Source organism: Talpa europaea, assembly GCF_964194135.1.
Source record: "Talpa europaea genome assembly, chromosome: 2".
Taxonomy (NCBI): domain Eukaryota; kingdom Metazoa; phylum Chordata; class Mammalia; order Eulipotyphla; family Talpidae; genus Talpa; species Talpa europaea.
In genome coordinates, this window is record NC_140068.1 from 92,227,496 (window position 1) to 92,246,784 (window position 19,289).

The 19,289-nt window shown below is 38.7% G+C and overlaps 1 protein-coding gene across 1 annotated transcript in view; it reads right to left on the minus strand.

Moving 5' to 3' along the window:
* DNAH8 (dynein axonemal heavy chain 8) overlaps nucleotides 1–19,289 on the minus strand; it is a gene marked incomplete at its 3' end in the record, with an annotated part of 299,195 nt that overhangs the window by 250,154 nt on the left and 29,752 nt on the right. Inside the window, exons 8-14 of the mRNA XM_084228672.1 lie at nucleotides 19,102–19,248; nucleotides 13,606–13,803; nucleotides 10,801–10,877; nucleotides 9,018–9,117; nucleotides 8,184–8,303; nucleotides 6,326–6,461; nucleotides 3,545–3,732 (exon numbers count right to left, since the gene is read on the minus strand). Coding sequence (XP_084084798.1) covers nucleotides 3,545–3,732; nucleotides 6,326–6,461; nucleotides 8,184–8,303; nucleotides 9,018–9,117; nucleotides 10,801–10,877; nucleotides 13,606–13,803; nucleotides 19,102–19,248 — 966 coding nt within the window. The remainder of the gene's footprint in view (nucleotides 1–3,544; nucleotides 3,733–6,325; nucleotides 6,462–8,183; nucleotides 8,304–9,017; nucleotides 9,118–10,800; nucleotides 10,878–13,605; nucleotides 13,804–19,101; nucleotides 19,249–19,289) is intronic.

The window sequence follows — 19,289 nt, forward strand, 5'->3', positions numbered from 1 at the left end:
TCTCACAACATCCCATAAGACCCTGCAAGCACCCACCCAAACCAATGAGACCCAAGACTCAAGCCAGGGAAGGTGCCAGAGTGACCAGATGCCTCCTGATCTCCCACAAGACACTGCCAGTACTTGCCCAGACCAGTAAGACCCCAGACTACACTGGGAAAGGTGCCAGAGTGGCCAGAGACCTTGAGACCTCCTGTGAGATCTTGCAAGTTGCTCACCCAGAGAGTGAAACCCCTGACCAGGGTGGTTGGGGAGCCATGCCCAGAGGAAGCCCCACAGATAGCAGCTGGGTTCCAAAGCTAATAATGGGGAAAGGGAAAACCCCAGCAAACAGCAATGTGAACCCTCAAGGACACAGTAAAACACACAGAGAGAACAAATCTCCAAAATTCAACCTCAAAGACAAGGAAGCTACATTCTCCCTATCAGATAGAGAGTTTAAATAAATTACAATGATAAAGAAATTCAAAGACATGGAAGAAAATGCAGAAAAACAAAATGAATATCCTTAGGGAAAAAAATCAATTAACTGAATATAGAAAATAAATCTCTAAATAAGATATAAATGAAATTTCAGGATCTATAAAAAGAGAAATACAGGAAATAAAAAGCTCAGGAGAAAGTCACAGAAGTAGAATAGATCAAGAAGAAGAATTAGTCAATGTAATTGAAGATGTGAATGTACAAAGAACCCAGATAGAGGAGAGAAATTAAGAGGAAGAGGAACAGGAGGAAGAGAAGGAAGAGAAAGAGGAAGAAGAAGAAGAAGCACTCCAAGAATTATCCAATTCCATGAGGAAAAACAACATAAAAATAATGGGACTATCAGAGTCCCATTGACCCATTGGGGAGAGAGAAAGGATCAGAAATGTACTTAATCTTTGGTCAATCTGCCTGTTCTGTTCCCCACTCTCTCTCTGGTGAGTCCTCTCACACACACCCCTACACACACACATACCTCTGGCCTGTACCCCAGCTCTTGTATGCATAAATAAATAAATCTTTAAAAAATAAGAAATAATTGGGGAAAACTTCCTTAAAATAGAGAAAGGAATAAATGTACAAATCAAGAAAGCTAAAAGAATTCTGGCGTACCTAAATAAAGTGAGTGTAACACCAAGACATACAGTAGTGAAACTTCTAAGAGTTCAGGACAAAGAAAGAAAATAGAAGCTTGCAAGGGGGAAGAAGCAGATAACCTATAAAGGTACCCAGATCAGGCTAACAGCCTTCTCTGAAGAAACACTATCAGAGAGAATAGAGTGGAATGATGTGTTCCAAATACTAACGATTAAAACTACCTGCCAAGAATGCTCTATCCTGCAAGATTTTCCTTCAGATATGAGAGGAATACAGTCCTTTTCAGATATATAGAACATCAAGGAGTTCACAAACACTAAGTCACATCTCCAAAAATATTGAAAGGAGATTACACATCTAAACCAAGAGAGAAATATGCACAAATAACTAAATAACAGACTATCATATATCTTATTGATTAATCATGCTAAATGTAAATGGACTGACCTCACCAATTAAAAGACACAGAGTTTCTAGCTGGATGACAAAACAGAATACAACCTTCTGCTGTCTCCAGCAGGCACACTTAAACTCTAAAGACAAACATAGGCTCAAAGTAAAGAGCTAGAAAACAATCCTACAAGCAAATGGGACTCATAAAAAGAAAAGACAGCAAAATTATAACAGAGAAAACAGAATTCCAATTTTAAAAGGTAATGAGAGAGACAGGGAGGGACACTATATAATGATTAAGGAAAAGATACATCAAGAAGACATAAAACTCATCAACGTATATGCACCAAATGAAGGAGCAGTAAAATACATTAGGCAACAACTATCCACACTGAAAGCAAACATTGGGAAAAAACACATATACAGTAGGAGATTTCAACAGCCCATTCTTATCAATGGACATATCAACTAGACAGAAAACAAACAGGGATACACGATAGCCTTAAATAGAAAACTAGACCTCATTGCCCTCATAGACATTTACAGGGTACTGCACAGCTAAAAAGCAGAATATATATTTTTCTCAAGTGTAGTCTATTCTCCAGAATAGACTACATTCTAGGACACAAAACAAATATCAACAAGTTTATGAAGATTGAAATCATACCTAGTATCTTCTCAGACCATAAAGTATCAAGCTCGAAATCTATCAAAATCTTTTGATCAACTATCAAAAGAAAACAAGGAAAATCTTTAATACATCAAGACTGAATAACACACTACTGAAAGACTAGAGAATTAGTGTAAATCTGCATGTTCTATTATTTTACAACCATTATACATTACACAGCCTTCTGAAAATATTTAATGGCATGGAGAAGATACATATGTTATAATGTTAAAACAACATGCAGAATATATATATGGGGTGTGTGTGTGTGTGTATGTGTGATCACAACTGTGCAGTTAAATATGCATGAAAATAGTTCAGAAAAAAAACGCGACTCAAAACTACAATGATATCATCTCATGCCTGTTAGAATGGCTATTATAAAAAAGGCAAGAAATAACAAGTGTTGGCAAGGATGAGGAGAAAAGGGGACTCTTTTGCACTGTTGGTGGGAATATAAATTGGTGTAACCACACTAGAAAACAGTATGGTGGTTCCTCAAAAAATTAAAAATAGGATTACCATATGATCAAGCTATGCCATGTCAGGATACTGAACTAATACATGAAAAGAAATGAAAATAGGATCTCAAAGAGATATCTGCATTTCCATGCTTACTTATTCACAATAGCAAGATATGGAAGTAACCTAAGTATGTGTAGATAGAGACAGATAGAAGCAGAGGTATACAGACAGACAGATATGTGTCTATATATCTTTATCTACATCTATATCGTTATATACCCATATCTATCTATAACTGTATATGGAATATTATTCAGCCATGAAAGAAAGGAATTCTGCCATTTGCAAAAACATGAATGGATAGCAAAAGCATTATACTAAGTGAAATAAGTCAGACATAGAAGGATTCAGTGTATGGTATCATTTGTACGTGGAAACTGAAAAAAGCCAAATTTATAAAAACATAGAATAGAAAAATGATCACCAGGGGTTGGTAGTAGAGGAAATAGGGAGAGGTTGGTAAAAGGGTACAAAACCTTCAGCTATAAGCTGAATGAGTTCTGAGGATAGAATATATAACATAGTTGTTTGTAGGTAATAACACTGTATCATGTAATTGAAATCTGAAGAGAGCAGAATTCAAATCTTCTCACCAAAAAAATGTATGTGAGTATATACATGCATACATTGTGTGTGTGATAAATGTGTTAACTAATTGAATAGGAGAAATAGTTTCACAGTGTATACAAACATCAAATCATCACAATGTACAATTATATTTCTCTGTTATGTATCAACAAATCTGAAAGAAAAAGAATCAACATAGTAACAAATTTCTCCTCCATGTCACATCAGCAAAACTGAAGAGAAATGCTTTTTTTTTTTTACAAAAAAAAACCCTACTTAAAATTAATTAGAAAATATAATTGATCTTACCTGCAAATATAATTTGTCTCCTTTCAATTTACTTTCCAATTTTAGCATTCTCTTTGCTTGTTCTGGAACCTCTAACTTCATTTTTATCATGCACTTAGTTTCTCGAACAACTTCCAAAATTTTGGGATCAAAATTAACCAGCAACTTCCCGGTTTCTGGATGGCGCACAAAAAGTGTGGCTTGTAAAGCTATGAATAAAGAATGTAGATATTACTTATTCTGGATTGTTTCTGTTCCCAGCTATATTTCTATGTCTTTCCTCACCGGATTACTGACTCTTTAAGAGCAGAGCAATAGCTTCAGATGCCCCATGTGCCAAGGGATAGTCTGATATATATGGTCAGAGCTCAAAATTGAGATAAATGGAGTGTGCAGAGGCCAAACATCAGATCCAGAGAGATAAAAATGGACCAAAATGACTCTGAAAGGGTGAAAGAGAGCTGTAATACAATGTTGGTTTGTTTTTACAGATTGTGAATTGACCCCTGACAGAGAACTGGGAGATGTGCACAACTATGAATCTGATACACCTCACCAGTTTCAAATCCTTTTCCACACCTAACCAGTTGGCTTCTTTAAGGAGGTTTATCTGAATTAAATCTCTGTTTTGAGTTTCTGGTAACTACATTCAATATCAGTAAGAAATATTTATTAAACCCACTAACATTCTAAATTCCTAGAACGTAGAGATTTTTTGGTACTACTTCTGAACTACTACCTGGATATTATTCACATAAGTAAGCATTTTCAGATATGCTTTTTATTATGACTTCATATAATCTCAACTAGTTTTTGCAGTATAGTCTCAGATTATTTGCTATCCTAACATGAACTACTTCTAGAGGCAAAATAATAGCACACTTTTAGACTAGAATGTGCAAGCTTGAATTACATCTTATTACTAAGAAACACTACAACATGAGAACATCACATGTATCTCCCAAGCTTCATGTTACTTACCAGAATGTAGTGGCATCAAATTTCTAGTAAAATAAAATAGGCTACATATCCCTTTTAAGTTAGTTGGCTTTTACTCATCAGACAAAATTAGTCCAGATAGGTTCTTTTTTTTTAAAGATTTATTTTATTTATACAAGAGCTGGGGTACAGGCCAGAGGCGCGGGAGGGTGAGAAGATTCACCAGAGACAGAGAAGAGAACAGAACAGGCAGACGGACTGAAATACACTGCTGAGGAGAGCAGTGGGACAGACAGGAGAGGTCTGCCAAGCCATGTAGGTATCTCCCTGGCTGGCCAGGATTGAATTCACACTGCAGAGGCTGAGGACAGCCCCACAGCGCTGCACTCAACCCGCTGTGTCACCAGGGAGGCCCTTGATAGGTTCTTAATGATACTGGTTTCATGAGGATTTGAACTAAAAATTTTACCCAATTCATTTGGAATCTTTTGAAAATTGGCTTAGAAATCATTTGTCCTCACATGTAAATTCCAAAATTTCCTCTGAATATTCATGTAATTAAATCTGTCTTTGTTAAGGATGTACTGAGCTTGCACCAAAGATCATAAAGGTCAGCAAGACACCAAGAATGACAGCCAGGAAGTTGCTCCACAACTGAGCAAATGTTTCATTCCACATGAATCACTATCAGAGCATCTATATAGATAAATCAACTAAACATGCCAATACCTGGCCCCTATATTTTTCCAAGTTCCTATAGAATTAAATGTTATCACATCAACATGACAAAAGCCTTCCAGGACCATTCATCCCACTAAACTGTGTTCATATGTCTCTGTTGCATCCAGGATCTGCCACTCTCTGGCTGTGTGATCTCGGGCAGGTGACTTAACATTTCAGTGTCTTTGCTTCTTCATTTATAAAATGAGGACAAGAATGGTTTCTAGTAGGGTTGCCATGAGGATTAAAGGAAGTTATATATGTAAAGTGCTTAGACACATAATTAGCACTTTGCGTTAACTATGTCTGTCATTTAAAGGGCGCAAAGAGGAAACAGACATAGAGAGTATCCTTGAAATGTGTAGGGAGATAAGACAGATTCATAAGGCATAAATGTCAAGAAGAAACTGCATATAAAGTGTGTGGAGAACTTGAGAGGAGGAAGACATTATTTTCTGTCAAGAAGAATAAGGACAAGCTTTATGCACCAGGTGACTGTTGAAGTTTTTTTTTTTAATGTTCAGATAAAAGCAAAAAGCAACAGGACAAGGCAAAAAGTAGAAAGAGTAAAGTATTGCAGAATCAAATAGCACATGCTCCATAGTGTTAAAAATCCTCTTTTGGGAAGTCCTCTTCAACAAATGATGTTAGGAACCTTAGACAGTCACATAAAATACATTTCAAATAAAATGAAAAAGCAGATCATTATTTAACTCTTTACACAAAAATTAATTCAAATTGGACTAAAGATTTGGACATAAGACCTGAAACCATAAAATACATAGAAAACATAAGTGATGCACTTCTGGACATCAATCTCAGAAACATATTTGAGGACTCAAAGCCAATAGCAAGGGAACAAAGCAAAACTATGCAAATGGGATCATATCAAACTAAAAGATTTCATACCTTGAAAGAAACCACCATTTTTCAGGGGGCAGTGATAATCTAAGTATATCAACTTGAAAGTCATGATAATTTTTTATTTATAAAACCAGTCACAAATGTAAAGAAACAAATAATTGTACCATTCCCAAAGTGAAGTTTAACCATCATAAGATTGTATTGAGGGGATATAAAAAATTGCTCATAAACTCATTCCAAATCTCCTAACACCCCTCTGCAGCATGGTCTCATACATACCATACTGTAACTGTGAGATCTCTTTGACCCAGGCCGTGTGATAGACCACTTCAAACTCCACAAGAACATAGGAAATTTTGTTATACTGACGAATGACTGCTTTACCTTCTGCACTTGATAAAATATCTGAGTTTTTCTGTGTTAAGAGAAAAAGAAAGATTTATTTTTAAAAGACTGTTGAGCACTGGCTCCATATCATAATGTTGTTCATGTATAAAATGACATCACATACTATAACCTTAGATTTTGCCTCAGAGTAAAAGAGATGAGGAAGGCCATGTAAGGCCATGTAGACACGGAAATAGGGAAATGTTATCAGTAGAAAGGGAAAATCGGATAAGGAAAGAAAGGATATTTTTAAAGGTTTATTTTATTTATTTATGCATACAAGAACTGGGATCTAGGCCAGAGGTGTGGACGGTAAGAGGATTCACCAGAGACAGAGTGGGGAGCAGAACAGGCAGATCTACTGAAATACACTGCTGAGGGGAGCAGTGGGCGAGACAGGGGTGTTAGCTCCTGCGTCATATGGGTAGCTCCCTGGCCTGGGATTGAATTCCTGATGTGCTGCAGTGATAGCTCTGAGACTTAACCCCTGCACCACCAGGGAGGCCCAAGAAAGGAAAGATTTAAAAAGAGAATGAGAAATATCTCTACCCCCATAGCCAGGCCCAGGCTTTGAGAGACTACATCCAATTCTGTATTCCCTCCCCCACTTTTCTGGACAATACACACAGAGTGATTTTTCTTGAACTGTGACTATTAGGGCAAATTCCTACATTCCAAAGAACAAATACCAATTTTTTTTTTTATGTACAAACTGGAGGCTATAATTTTGGTTCACCTATGTCAAAACCAGCACAATCTCTGCTTTGTCACTGGAGTCATTCAATAATCAAATCCCCACCCCAGCCTCTTATCTAAAACCAGAGTTTCTATTTATTTTTTTTGATATTGAGAACAGTCAAAAAACAGCAGTCAAACAGAAACAGTGGGAGCTTAATATTTAATAATGATTAAATAAAAAAAAAATTACTTGCAAGACTAGGATTGTTTTGTTCTATATTTAGGCATGCACAACAACAAGCAAACCAATGCTGCTTTGCCCTTCTGTCTCTAAGAAATCAAACAAAACAAAGAAACAAAGAAAAGATAAGCTGGTAATTCCAGAATGCCAAGAGGGCTTAAGAGCATCCTGGTGTTTTTCAGAAATCAGATAACCAGAGACATGGAGAATCAGGGGACTGTGGTATTCCTTGCCCTACATCTCCATCCCACACACAGGAATATAACATGTAGAGTGTCTTTGATTGTATCTTTACCTTCACTAGCACAGCAGGTCCCTGAATAATGTTGTTTTATTCAACATATGTCCTTATACTGTTGATAAGAAAAGTTGAATGTAACAACATGAGGACCTGGTCTCCCTTTACATCATTTCATTTCAAGTGGCAGTTTCCAGAAACCTACTGATGCTATTAAGTGAGGACTTATTGCATTCACAGATGTAAGCTTCAGCACTAGGCCTTTAGTTTCAACAAAATTTTTTTTAAGTCTTTATAAAGTGCCCTATATTAGAACAATTAGTTTTTAAAGCCTTTATAAAATACCTTATGTTATTCATGAAGTTAAAAGATTCATTCCCTTAGAGATAAATGTAATTAAATAGGGTTATCTACCCAAAAGGAAAAAAATTGGCTTAGTGTCTTTCAAGCATATTTATAAACTAAATGTTCTTTGCCTGATAAAAGAATGAGCTCTAACTACTGCTTTGGATACAAATATTACAGCATAAAATGTATTTCTTGCATTAAAAACCACCATAATCCATACCCTGTGAATTTAACTATTGACTTACAAAGAAATAGTTGATGGGCTCACTTATCCGGCGATACAGCTGCCTCACCCACAGTATTTTTCCTGCTATAGGGGGCATGTTGCGAGCAAGAGGGGGGTCATCTTTTTGAGAATGATAAAGCTGTAATTGAAGAGCTGGTATTAATGCTTGAAAGTCAGTACAATGATACAACAAAAAATACACAGCTATATTTATATTAACATTTTACCATTATTCACTTGCTTATATATGCACAGGAAGTAGTCAATAAATATGTAAATGCACCTCGGAGATGATCCCCTAAGCTTCAGAAACTATGCTGTTTACAGTGTATGAGCTTTAATTCTGTCTTAACCCTCATATTTCTTATTACATATTTTTTTTGCCTTTTATGCCAAATGTTAGGGAGATATGCAAAAGAGGGCACTTGTAGTATTATGCGCTCTACATTACATCTACCATAATATTCTCCAGTGCTTGTATTTCTACACACAAATACATTAACTTCAACAGGTTTTTCCATACACATGTGAATGCTGTTACAAAAGACAATTCTTAAGAGCAAAGGGACCCACATGTAGCTGGCATACGCTATTATACAACCTGTCATACATATATATAAACACTGTCCTACACACTGTCATACATATGCATGTATATACATATACGTACACACTGTCATTCAAAGTGACATCCACTGTCAGCACCTTCCCACATAAAGGAGGGAGCATTGAAGGTACTCAACAATGATGGATCACTCTGAAAAGCTTGGCCCATGATAGTGATGGCAAATACTTTCAGAACGCTTTTATTTTTGTACTAAAGTACTATTCTATTTAAAAACATGACACTTGCCTTCTTTGTAGCTTCAAGTTCAGCCACATAATAATGAAGAATACGCTCAATTGTGTGGCTTATTTCCGATTGAAGACAGGGGATGTTTAGCTTCTGGAATCTGAAAGTTATTGAAGGCAAAGAGTTAAAAAGTAATTAAGAAGCCACTTAAGGACTGCTGCAGTCAGTCCTAAAAATCCAATCACTTATTTGACTAATGGTCACACATTGTCTTAGGAGGAGTGATGAGGAGATGGGTGTGGTTCAGCCCTCTTGGAGTGTACAGTTATCTTATGGAAAAGGCAGATCTCAGTAAAGAGATATGGTCAAGTCTGGGGAGTCAGAAAAGATTTCCCTGAGAAAGTGGCATTTCAACTGAAAATTGAAACATGAGTGGGGAGCTGACTTAGTAGAATGGAGGGGAGAACACTGTCTGTCACTCTTTCAACGTCAATGCTCACATAATTCCACATAGCTATAACCAGTCATGATTTTATCAGCCAAATATCACTTCCTCTTAGACTAAGTGATGCATATAAAGCACTAGAACAACTACATTGTGATAATAAAATGGACACTCATATTTTACCAGTAAAAACAGAGGTAGAGAAAGAAAGAGAAATACAAAGACAGAGAGAAAAATGAGTAAGAAATGGTACCCATCATCTGCATAGTACCATCACTCATCAAAATAATTTTATGCTTGTTTTGACTCTTATGATGATGTTATGAGGTGGGGTCTTACCAGGTATGATTCATCATTATAGGGATGAGGAACTATGGAAAAGTCAGACCCAAACCCAGACCTCTGGAGAGAATTCCAGCAGGGTCCCTGGTGTGGTCATGAGCCCTCCAGAGCTAGAAAGAAATGGCCTCATATTCAGCCCATCCCTCTCACCTGGGGTGTCTCTGCCTTGCAAGGGAGCACTGCTATCAGGAATAGGGTAGAAAGGAAGCTGCATGAGCACTCGGGAGGGAAAATGGAAAATTTCACTTTTAGAAGTCCATTCAGTACATTGAATTAAACATTATTTGTTTCCTTTCCAATAACATCCATGAAACTATAGCCTCAAACATATTACAAAGTATAGTAGGGGAAGGCATATGAAATAATTTAATATTCTTATTGAAAGACTTTCTACTAGAAAAAAAGAAATACGGAATATGCCATATTTAAATTTTTTACTAGACTATTTAATGGTAATGTTACAGGGCGAACCCAATGTGAAACAGGTTGGCCTGACTGTGCATCCTCACCCATGCACGTAAAAGGGACTTATAATGAGACTCAACTACAGGCACACACAAAAAGGTTAATAAAGGATTTACAAAAAGGGAGAAATGAAGAAAGGACAAACTCAGGGAGAAAAAGAGAGATAAATTGGTGAATGTGTCCTACTAGTTCTGCCAAGCTGGGACCCCAAGAGCACATGCTGAAAGCATGCAAAAACGCAAACTCCCCGAAGCCCACATGTCTGGGTTATATACCAAGCCTGTCTGCTTAACTCCACCCTGAGTTCCCAGCAATCCTCCCATTGGTGGCAAGGACATTATGGGATTTGTACTCTTTGTTGTCTTGGATCTCTTTGGTCTGGAGTGAGGGAGAGGTCCAAAAAACTTATTTGTGGAGTTTGTTCAGGACATTCTCCACCCCCCAACAGTAACTGAAAATTACAATATTTATCAGTTTTCAGTTTTTAAGTTAACAGAGGAGAGATTCCCAATAACATCTTAATTGAAATTGTATTTTCAGATATAAAATGATCCCACCTAGAAACTATCCTGCTTAATGCATTTTAAATACCTTTGAAGCAACTGAAGAGCCTGCTGAGAAGACAAGATTTTTCCAAAAGTACTGTTCATAAATGCCTGTATTTGGACCTAAAGTAAAATATTAAGATTTAAATGATATTTGACTTGAAGAAGAGATTCATTTTGTTTAACAGCAACTAATGACTTACCAACAGAATCAAAATAGCCTTAAACACATTTACCTTCTGAATAACCTAACTGCACTGGTGACTGAAATATCCATTAATGAGTTTGTACTGGGGCCTCCCCTGGTGGTGCAGGCAGTTGAGCGCAGCGCTGTGAAGCTGTCCACAGCCTCTGCAGCGCCAGATCGATCCCAGCCAGCTGGCGAGAATCCCACATGGCGAGGCAGACCTCTCCCTTTTCACCTGCTACCCCCCTCAGCCGTGTATTTCGTCAATCTGCCTGTTCTGTTCCCTGCTCTGTCTCTGGTCCCTGATCCTCTCACCATCCCGCGAATCTGGCCTGTACCCCGGTTCTTGTATAAATAAATAAATCTTTTAAAAAAATGAGTTTATACTGATAACTTGTTAAAATTATATTTTGAATATGCTGGGTTGAATAAAGCATATTTTTTCAAATTAATTTCGACTGCCTTTTTATTTTTACTACCAGAAAAATTAAAATCACATATGTGGCATGCATTCACTGCTCATTATTCATTAGATATTACTGATTAGGAGAATTTATGAATGTCCCATTGCAAGCATATTTCTTTGGAACATTTAGAAGTTCTAAGCATTATTGGCAGATAAATATAATGACACCAGTAGAGAGCCAGGACAATGGGTGTCATTATTTAGCATAGCCACTCTCAGAAACCTGTCTGTACGTTACAGAAGAACAAGAAGCAGACAATATTTTTCCAAGCTCCTACCTCCCCTAGCAGTCAATTCTCAATTCCTAGTACCAAAACAATGAAATAGAAACACTCTTTGTAAATTTGTTGCACTCATAAATGATACTGGTGTGGTTTCCTGAATCATACCACACCCTTAATCAAACATTGGAAAAGAAAGTAAAACACCTCCTTTTTAAATATTAAAAAGTTATCATAACCTCTAAATTTACTGAAAGATAAAATTTGTACCTATGGCCATAGTAAAGCCTTTATAATATGGCTTTCTTAATATTTTTTTTAATTTTTTTAAAGATTTATTTTACTATTTATTGATACAAGCACTGGGTACAGTCAGAAGCACGGGAGGGTGAGAGAATTCACCAGAGCCAGAGCTGGGAACAGACCAATGAAATACACTGCTGCGGAGAGCAGCGGATACGACAGGAGAGGTCTGCACGCCGTGTGAGATGCCATGTGAGACCCTCGCCGGTGGCTGGGGATTGAACCGGCGCTGCAGAGGCTGCAGGAAGCTTCGCAGCCCAGCACTCAACCGCTGCACCACTAGGGGAGGCGCATGGCTTTCTTAATAAATTATAAAAAGAATTTAAACAGTAAGTTTAAAAACACACGCACACAAACTCCCATTATCATGAAGACATAATTCCCAAAGCATCTGAGAAGCAAATTCCACTAATCCCAAGTAATTAAACACTAATGCAAGAACTAATATATAAGCAGACAATACAGATCAATATCTTTCAAAAACTAAAAGAAAATCCATGCCGAAAAAAAAAATTATTAGAATTTTAGGACCCTTATTTATATTGCCCAGATTACGATTATAGGCAGTGTCATTTTTAAAGAATTTTTGGGAAAAAAATAAGAAAAGATATATAAAATACATAATTTTCCTCATCTCTATGGCAAGAATTTCAGACTCAGGAAGTGGACAAAATACAATGTTGTCCCTCCCAGTGTCTCTCCTGTTACTCAGCAACAAAGAAAACACTCTTGGGTGGAAATCTGGATTCAGAGTTGTGTTCAATCAGAATAACTGAGGTCCTATAAGGCCAAAAGGTGAGAGTAATATGTTAGTTTCACCTGACACCTTTTAACCACCCTTCATCCCTCTGACGGTGCTGAGCTGTGATACAGGATAAGGGCTTCTTTGGAGCCAGCGGACATGTAAACAGCAGCGAGAATGTGTGATTTGTCTTCCTAATCTGTTCTCGAAATTTTTTTTGAAAGAATAAGCATTACAAATTCTCTCTTAAGCAGGAAAAATGGCATTGGCTCTTCCACACAACAGAGATCAAGTACAAATATTTTTTTCTTACAACTTTGCTCATTTTTATACAGTACTTGATTTCTCCCCTCAGGTGTGGTCTCTGCAGTTCTCCCACCACCATAGCACCATAGCCCCTTGTGCTCTTCCTTCCCCTGTTTTGACCCCTCTCCCTTCTCCTCCCCTACAACATGCCTCAGATCTATGGTCAGCTCGCAAGTTTTGTTCTTCTCCTGGCCTTTGTTCAATTTCTCAATATTCTACATATAAATGAAACCATCGACATTTATCTTTTTCTTTCTGACTTACTTCACTTAGCATAATCTCTTCCAGTTCCATCCATGTTGCCACAAATGACATGAGATTATCTTTTTTGATCACTGAGTAGTACTCCACTGTGTATATATTTTAATGCAAACTAAAGGTAAACACTAGAAACAATAGTCCTTTGGATTTCTGATGACTCATGGGCATCTTTTAGTGGTAAATCTCATTTTACATTTCTCTAAAAATGTAAAATATTCCATGAACCAGTTAAAATACTATTCACATTGTTAAATATTTTTATGAAATTTGCAAGAATAATTTGTAATAAATAGCAAATACATGCTTTCCAGTACCAATGATTACATTTCAGCTCCTCTAAAATAAAAGAACATAAAATTACTCACCTCTAAACCATTGATTTTTGTCATGAATTCCAAGAAATCTGTGTCAAATTCTGTCCTTCTTGGATCCAGAACGTCATACTGCGTTTTCTTAACCCCTTGATATATATTTTTGAATTTTATTGCCAAAATATCTATTCCCTCTATGGTAGAACTACTCAAGGCTGAAAAGGTTTGCACAATAGTTATCATTTCCGTAATCTTAAAGAGAAGTGAAAATTTTTAAATGGGATATTAGCATCCTTCTTGATAATAAACTCTTAACAAATCATTGATTAAAAAAAATAAACAGGTCCTAGAATCATTGAACTAAAACCAACCAGAGATAAAATAGAAGACTAATGTGTGTCACCAGTCATCACTACTCTTTGATTAGACAAGAAAAATGCTGCTCTATCATATGCAGAGAGTACTGAGACCTTTTCTCAGAATTTGATCACTTTGTTTTTTAAGGGGAAAGGGAGATAGTTTGAATAAAAGCCCTGTGGATGTCAAAGAATTTCCTTCTTTTGTTCTTGAGAATCTTCTGAAAGTCTTTGTGCTGGATCACTAAATTCAAAAGCTTTGCCATTCTTCTTGGCCCTCTCTGTAGTAACACAAACAAAATCCATACCTGCTCCTTTTGCACCTGCATTCAGGTAAATGCAAGGCTCAAGAAGCCTGAAGGATGAATGCAGTCACTTCAGAAATCTGTAGAGCCCTGGGGACCCCTGACAATGATCTTTATCTTGCAAATGCTGCCTGCATCTGCATGACCACCATCACCTGCTTCACACACACACACACTATTCCTTCCTGTACACAGCCTATTCAGTCCCTTAATCTTCATCAATGGCTCCCCATTTTGATTCCTGATTTGGAAACCAATATTCAAAGTTCTCTAGGGTTAGCGTGATTCAGCCAATAGCTAAACAGAACAAATATGTTTTTAGGGAAAATCTCCAAATACCACACATCAAGAAGACAACACCACAGGTCCTCATATGGAGTCTGCAGAATTCACAGTCTCTGAGCATATCAACCAAAATGGGCCACTTTCAGAGAAATTGTCATTCTTAGACCACGATTATCATTCTAGAAGCCAGCCCAAGCCTGGAGGAAATACAAACCACCTGGAAATTACAGCTCCATCTATATGCTCTCTGTAAAGATAGGAAATATTTGAGTCTCTTCCAAACACATGTGCTCCATTCACCTACTTTACACACTTGTTCAGTTGTTCTAACCTGCTGAGACCCCTTACCTCTTACCCTACTATTCAGAGGCTGGGATGAAATTCCTGTCACTAATAGGTCCTCTATTTTTTCCATGAGCAGATAAAGGTCATCAAGAGGCAGAGAGAACAGTCAGCCCCATGCTTGGGCCTTCAAACTTAGCACACCCCTTGCATCCCTGCCCACCATATCCCATAGCAGCATAGGCAAACTGTGCTAATTATCCCTAACCATGCTCCTGCTTGCTTATCTGGATTTGTTTTTTCACCAGTTCTCTCTTTATCAACTTTTGACCTCTCAGTATTGACAACCAAATTGTAAATCCTTCTCCACTAACCAACATTAGCATTCCAGTTCTCAACTTGCTATAATTCCCTCATCTCAGTGTCACCATTAATAAAGACCCTATCCCTCCTACCAGCTCCAGTTCCTTTCATCTTCCCTAGCAAAACTAGATTCTCACCCCTTCTCTCTGTCTTGCAAATGTTCATGGAGAAAAGAAAGAAAAACTAAACACAGGGCACTAGGAAGCACCAAGTTCACCAAAATATAACACAACAAGAAGAGGAATGAAAAACAAAATACGTATACATTTAATTCTAGCTCTTTAGGAGAGACTAACACTAAATGTACCAGCATGTCTCCACCTACCAAAAAAGGATGCAGCACCCTAAGCTGACATGTTAGAACCTTCCTGCCCAACTTGGAGGTCCAGCTCTCCAACCCCAAGTACAGACCTGTCTGTCCTTTGACTTTGGCACTTGGCCACCCAGATACCTGAATCTCACTTTCCCCAATAGACGCTATCTTAGCTTGCCCTTCTGACTCTCCTCTTCAAGTATTTAAGAGTTTACACTTTGGGACAGACTTAAAATGTTCCTACCATGACCCATTCATCAGGGCAGCTCAGTAGTCACCTCTAGGGGATTATGCAAAGTATTGACCATACTTCCGGGTAAGCTTCATAGTTCCACTGTTGAAAGCCTGGACACCAATTACATATGGGGAAGATGCCAGCACAAGGGAGTCAGGGTAAAGAATAGTCAAGATATACTTCAAGGAAGGTCTCTAGGAGGCACTACTTAAGATCTTTGTGTGGAATCCTTGTGACTCCAACTTATATTCTTGTTTTTTAAAAAGATTTATTTATTTATGCATCAAGAACTAGGGTACAGGCCAGAAATGCGAAGGGTGAGAGAATTCATAAGGGACAGAGTGAGGAACAGAACAGGCAGATTTACTGAAGTACACTGCTGAGGGGAGCAGCAGGTGAGACAGGAGAGGTCTGCTGCGCCATGTGGGTAGCTCCCTGGCTGGGGATCCAACTCGTGCTGCAGAGGTTGTGGATAGCTTCACAGTGCGGTACTCAACCCCTTACGCCACCAGGCAGGCCCCTCCAACTTGTACTCTTACTACAACATATGTTCGCACAAAGGCATGTGTATATAAATGTTCATAGCAGCATTCTTTACAAGAGCCAAAAGTGGAAAACAACTGAAATATCCATCAACTAATGAGTAGATAAATAAAATATGATATATCTATTTAAAGAGTGAAATATTATTCAGCAGTAAAAGGGCTGTTAAAACATAGATGGACCTTGGAAACATGATGCTAAAGGAAAGAAACCACACAAAGACCACAGAATGTATGAAGTATCCAGGAAAGCCAAAGCTATAAAAAATAAAAGTAGATTGATAGTTTCTTAGGACTGGGCAGAGGGGAGAACGGAGTGGGACTATGAACACTGCAGGGTTTCTTTTAGTGGGAATGAAAGGTTCTAAAACCAGATTGTGAATACCATTGCACAACCTGTGACTGTATTAGAAAATACTGCCGTGTACACTATGAATGGGTGAATTATATGGAGTGCGAATTAGATCTCAGTAAAGCTGCTTAAGAAACAAACAAAAAATTGCCCCACAGAAGTATGTACAAAGGACCCCATACAGTCATTTAGTTTTCTTCTATGGGTGTGCTTCCAGTCCCAGTTGGTTCCAGTGGTTACAAGTAAAAAAATAACCTCATGAGAATTGTTGTGGGTTTTGGGGTCAGTGGGTTTGGAGTGCAGGGTCCTTGGGTTCATTCTGGGAAAGGTTTCACCACAGCTCCCCTTTCAGCGACACGCAGCGTTTCCCAGGTGAGTTTCTCCAAGAGACAGAGACATTAGTTATAGTTAAAGGGCAGGTTTATTAGGGAAGGGATAAAACAGTTAAACACACTTGCAGAGACACAGCAGGCAGGAAGAGCTGCCCCAGAAGGGACAGGTTTGCTGAGAGAGGCCTGCGTGGTTGCAGGTGGGTGGCCTTGACAGGTCACGGGCAGGAAGAAAGCTGCTGCCCTGCAGAGGGAGAGAGTTGGTGAAAAGAGGCACCTGCAGAGTCACTGGTGGGCAGTGGGAATGCTGCCCCAGCCAGTGCAGAGACTGCACTGATACGGTCTTCTTCTGTTTGGGCGGGGCCACTCCTTGTGAGTCCTCAGTTGGTTGGTAATTTTGGATAACTGTAGAATTTGAAAGGGACCTGAGATTCTACAAAGGGCTCAATCTCCATATCTTTACCCTGGGGCCTGTGCTCTAGACAGCAGTCTGATACCTGCTTGGATGTTATGCTTTGTAATCTAGGCATCCCTCACCTTGGGATACTAGTGTCTTCCATGCCTCAGGATACTAGTTTCCTCAACTGTGTGTTATGTTAATCTCTTTCACCCCTACCTCCTTGTGTAAGCCAGGTTTCTGGTCTTGTGGAGCCTCCTTTTTTAGTTTAGTTTTTTTTTTTTTTTTCCTATTCTTGTCCTTCATCAAGAATGACTAGGAAATGCCCTTCAACCTGTGTGATTCCCTCACCAGTGTCCAATAAATGATGAGCAAGCTCCTAAATATACTACCAGGACCAAGGGAGTTGACAAAATAGTGGAAAATAGGGAAGCTGGAAGGATGGTGCCTAGATGGTATCTTTATAGACTTTTCAAAGGCTGACTCCAAGAACACTCTCATATGGGCTGCCTTATATCCCCTGAAAAAGTATCACCAACCCCTCACAGACCACCCCCCACCCGACCCTATCAGGCCTCCCTGGAGGCCTAGGGATTAAGTCTCAGAGCTATCACTTCTATGGCCTGAGATCGATACCCAGCCAGGGAGCTAAGCCACATATGGCCATCATACATCTCCTGTCTCGCCTGCTGCTCCCATCAGCAGTGTATTTCAGTAGATCTGTTACAGGGCAAACCCCAATATAAAACAGGGTTGCCTGACTGTGGGTCCTCACTAGTGCGCTTAAATGGGACTTATTAATGCTAAACTGCAGACACACACACAAAGGTTGATAAAAGGTTTATTTACAAGGGAAGGGGGAATGGGGAAATGAATAACTCAGGGAGAAAAAGAGGGAGATAATTTCGTAAATGCATCCTACCTGGTTCCGGTTCCGCTGACCTGGAATCCCAATGACCTGCCGAGCTGGCAAAAACCTAGCACACCTCAGGGCCAGGAAGGCGACCCCCTGGCCACATGGTCAGTTAAATACCCAAACCAAGAGCCTAGTTTCTTAACTCTGCCCCCTCAGGTCCTCGCAACCTTCCCTTTGGTGATCATGGGGTTTGTAGTTCCCAGTGTCGTGGGGGGTGGAGTCCACAAAGCCTGTATGGAGTTTGCTCAGGACATCCTTTCCCCCTAACAGATCCACCTGCTCTGCTGCCCGCTCTGTCTCTAGTGAATCTTCTTACCCTCCAGCACCTCTGGCCTATGCCCCACTTCTACACAAAAATAAAAAAAAATTTTAAAAAAAAGTATCACTCTCTCACCAGCCAGTCTCAATAAATGTATAAAAGGTGCAAAGCTTTCTAACCTGGCAAAGGCATCACTTGCACAATGCTTATGTAGCAGACACCATGACAGGCCTAGAGAGAGAAGGTACGTGTACACCCCAGGTGTTACACAGCTGCTAGGTTCTACAGATATTCAAGATATTTTGTCTCACGCTTTTTCTGTCTAATACAATAGTTAAGTGCAGAGGCTTTTAAATTCAAGCTCCACAGGTAGCAGCACTGAGATCTTGAGACAGGTAAAATTCTGCAATAGCCTTCATGTAAATGGCAACAGACCACAATCAGGATTGGAAAAAATAAGTTATAAAACACAGTGATCTGTGAGCAATAGTGGATGTAATCATGTTAACAGTGAGACATGAGCTATGGAACAATAATTCTCAGTGGTGCTACATTAAGTATGAAATAATAAGGAAGGTATGGCTGGGGGTGAATACAGTGAATGCATAACACTTACCTTTTCCAGTCTTTTGCAGAAAGCTTCAAATTTGCCAAATATATACATTTCTGAAACCTCAAAAGATTTTTCCCCTGAGGATTCTAAAATCTGTTTCCTTGTTTTGTGAAAAGATGTCTGATATTCCTTGAATAAAAAAATGCAATCCTATAGGAAAATTAAAAGGGGAAGAAGGGTGATGAGACATA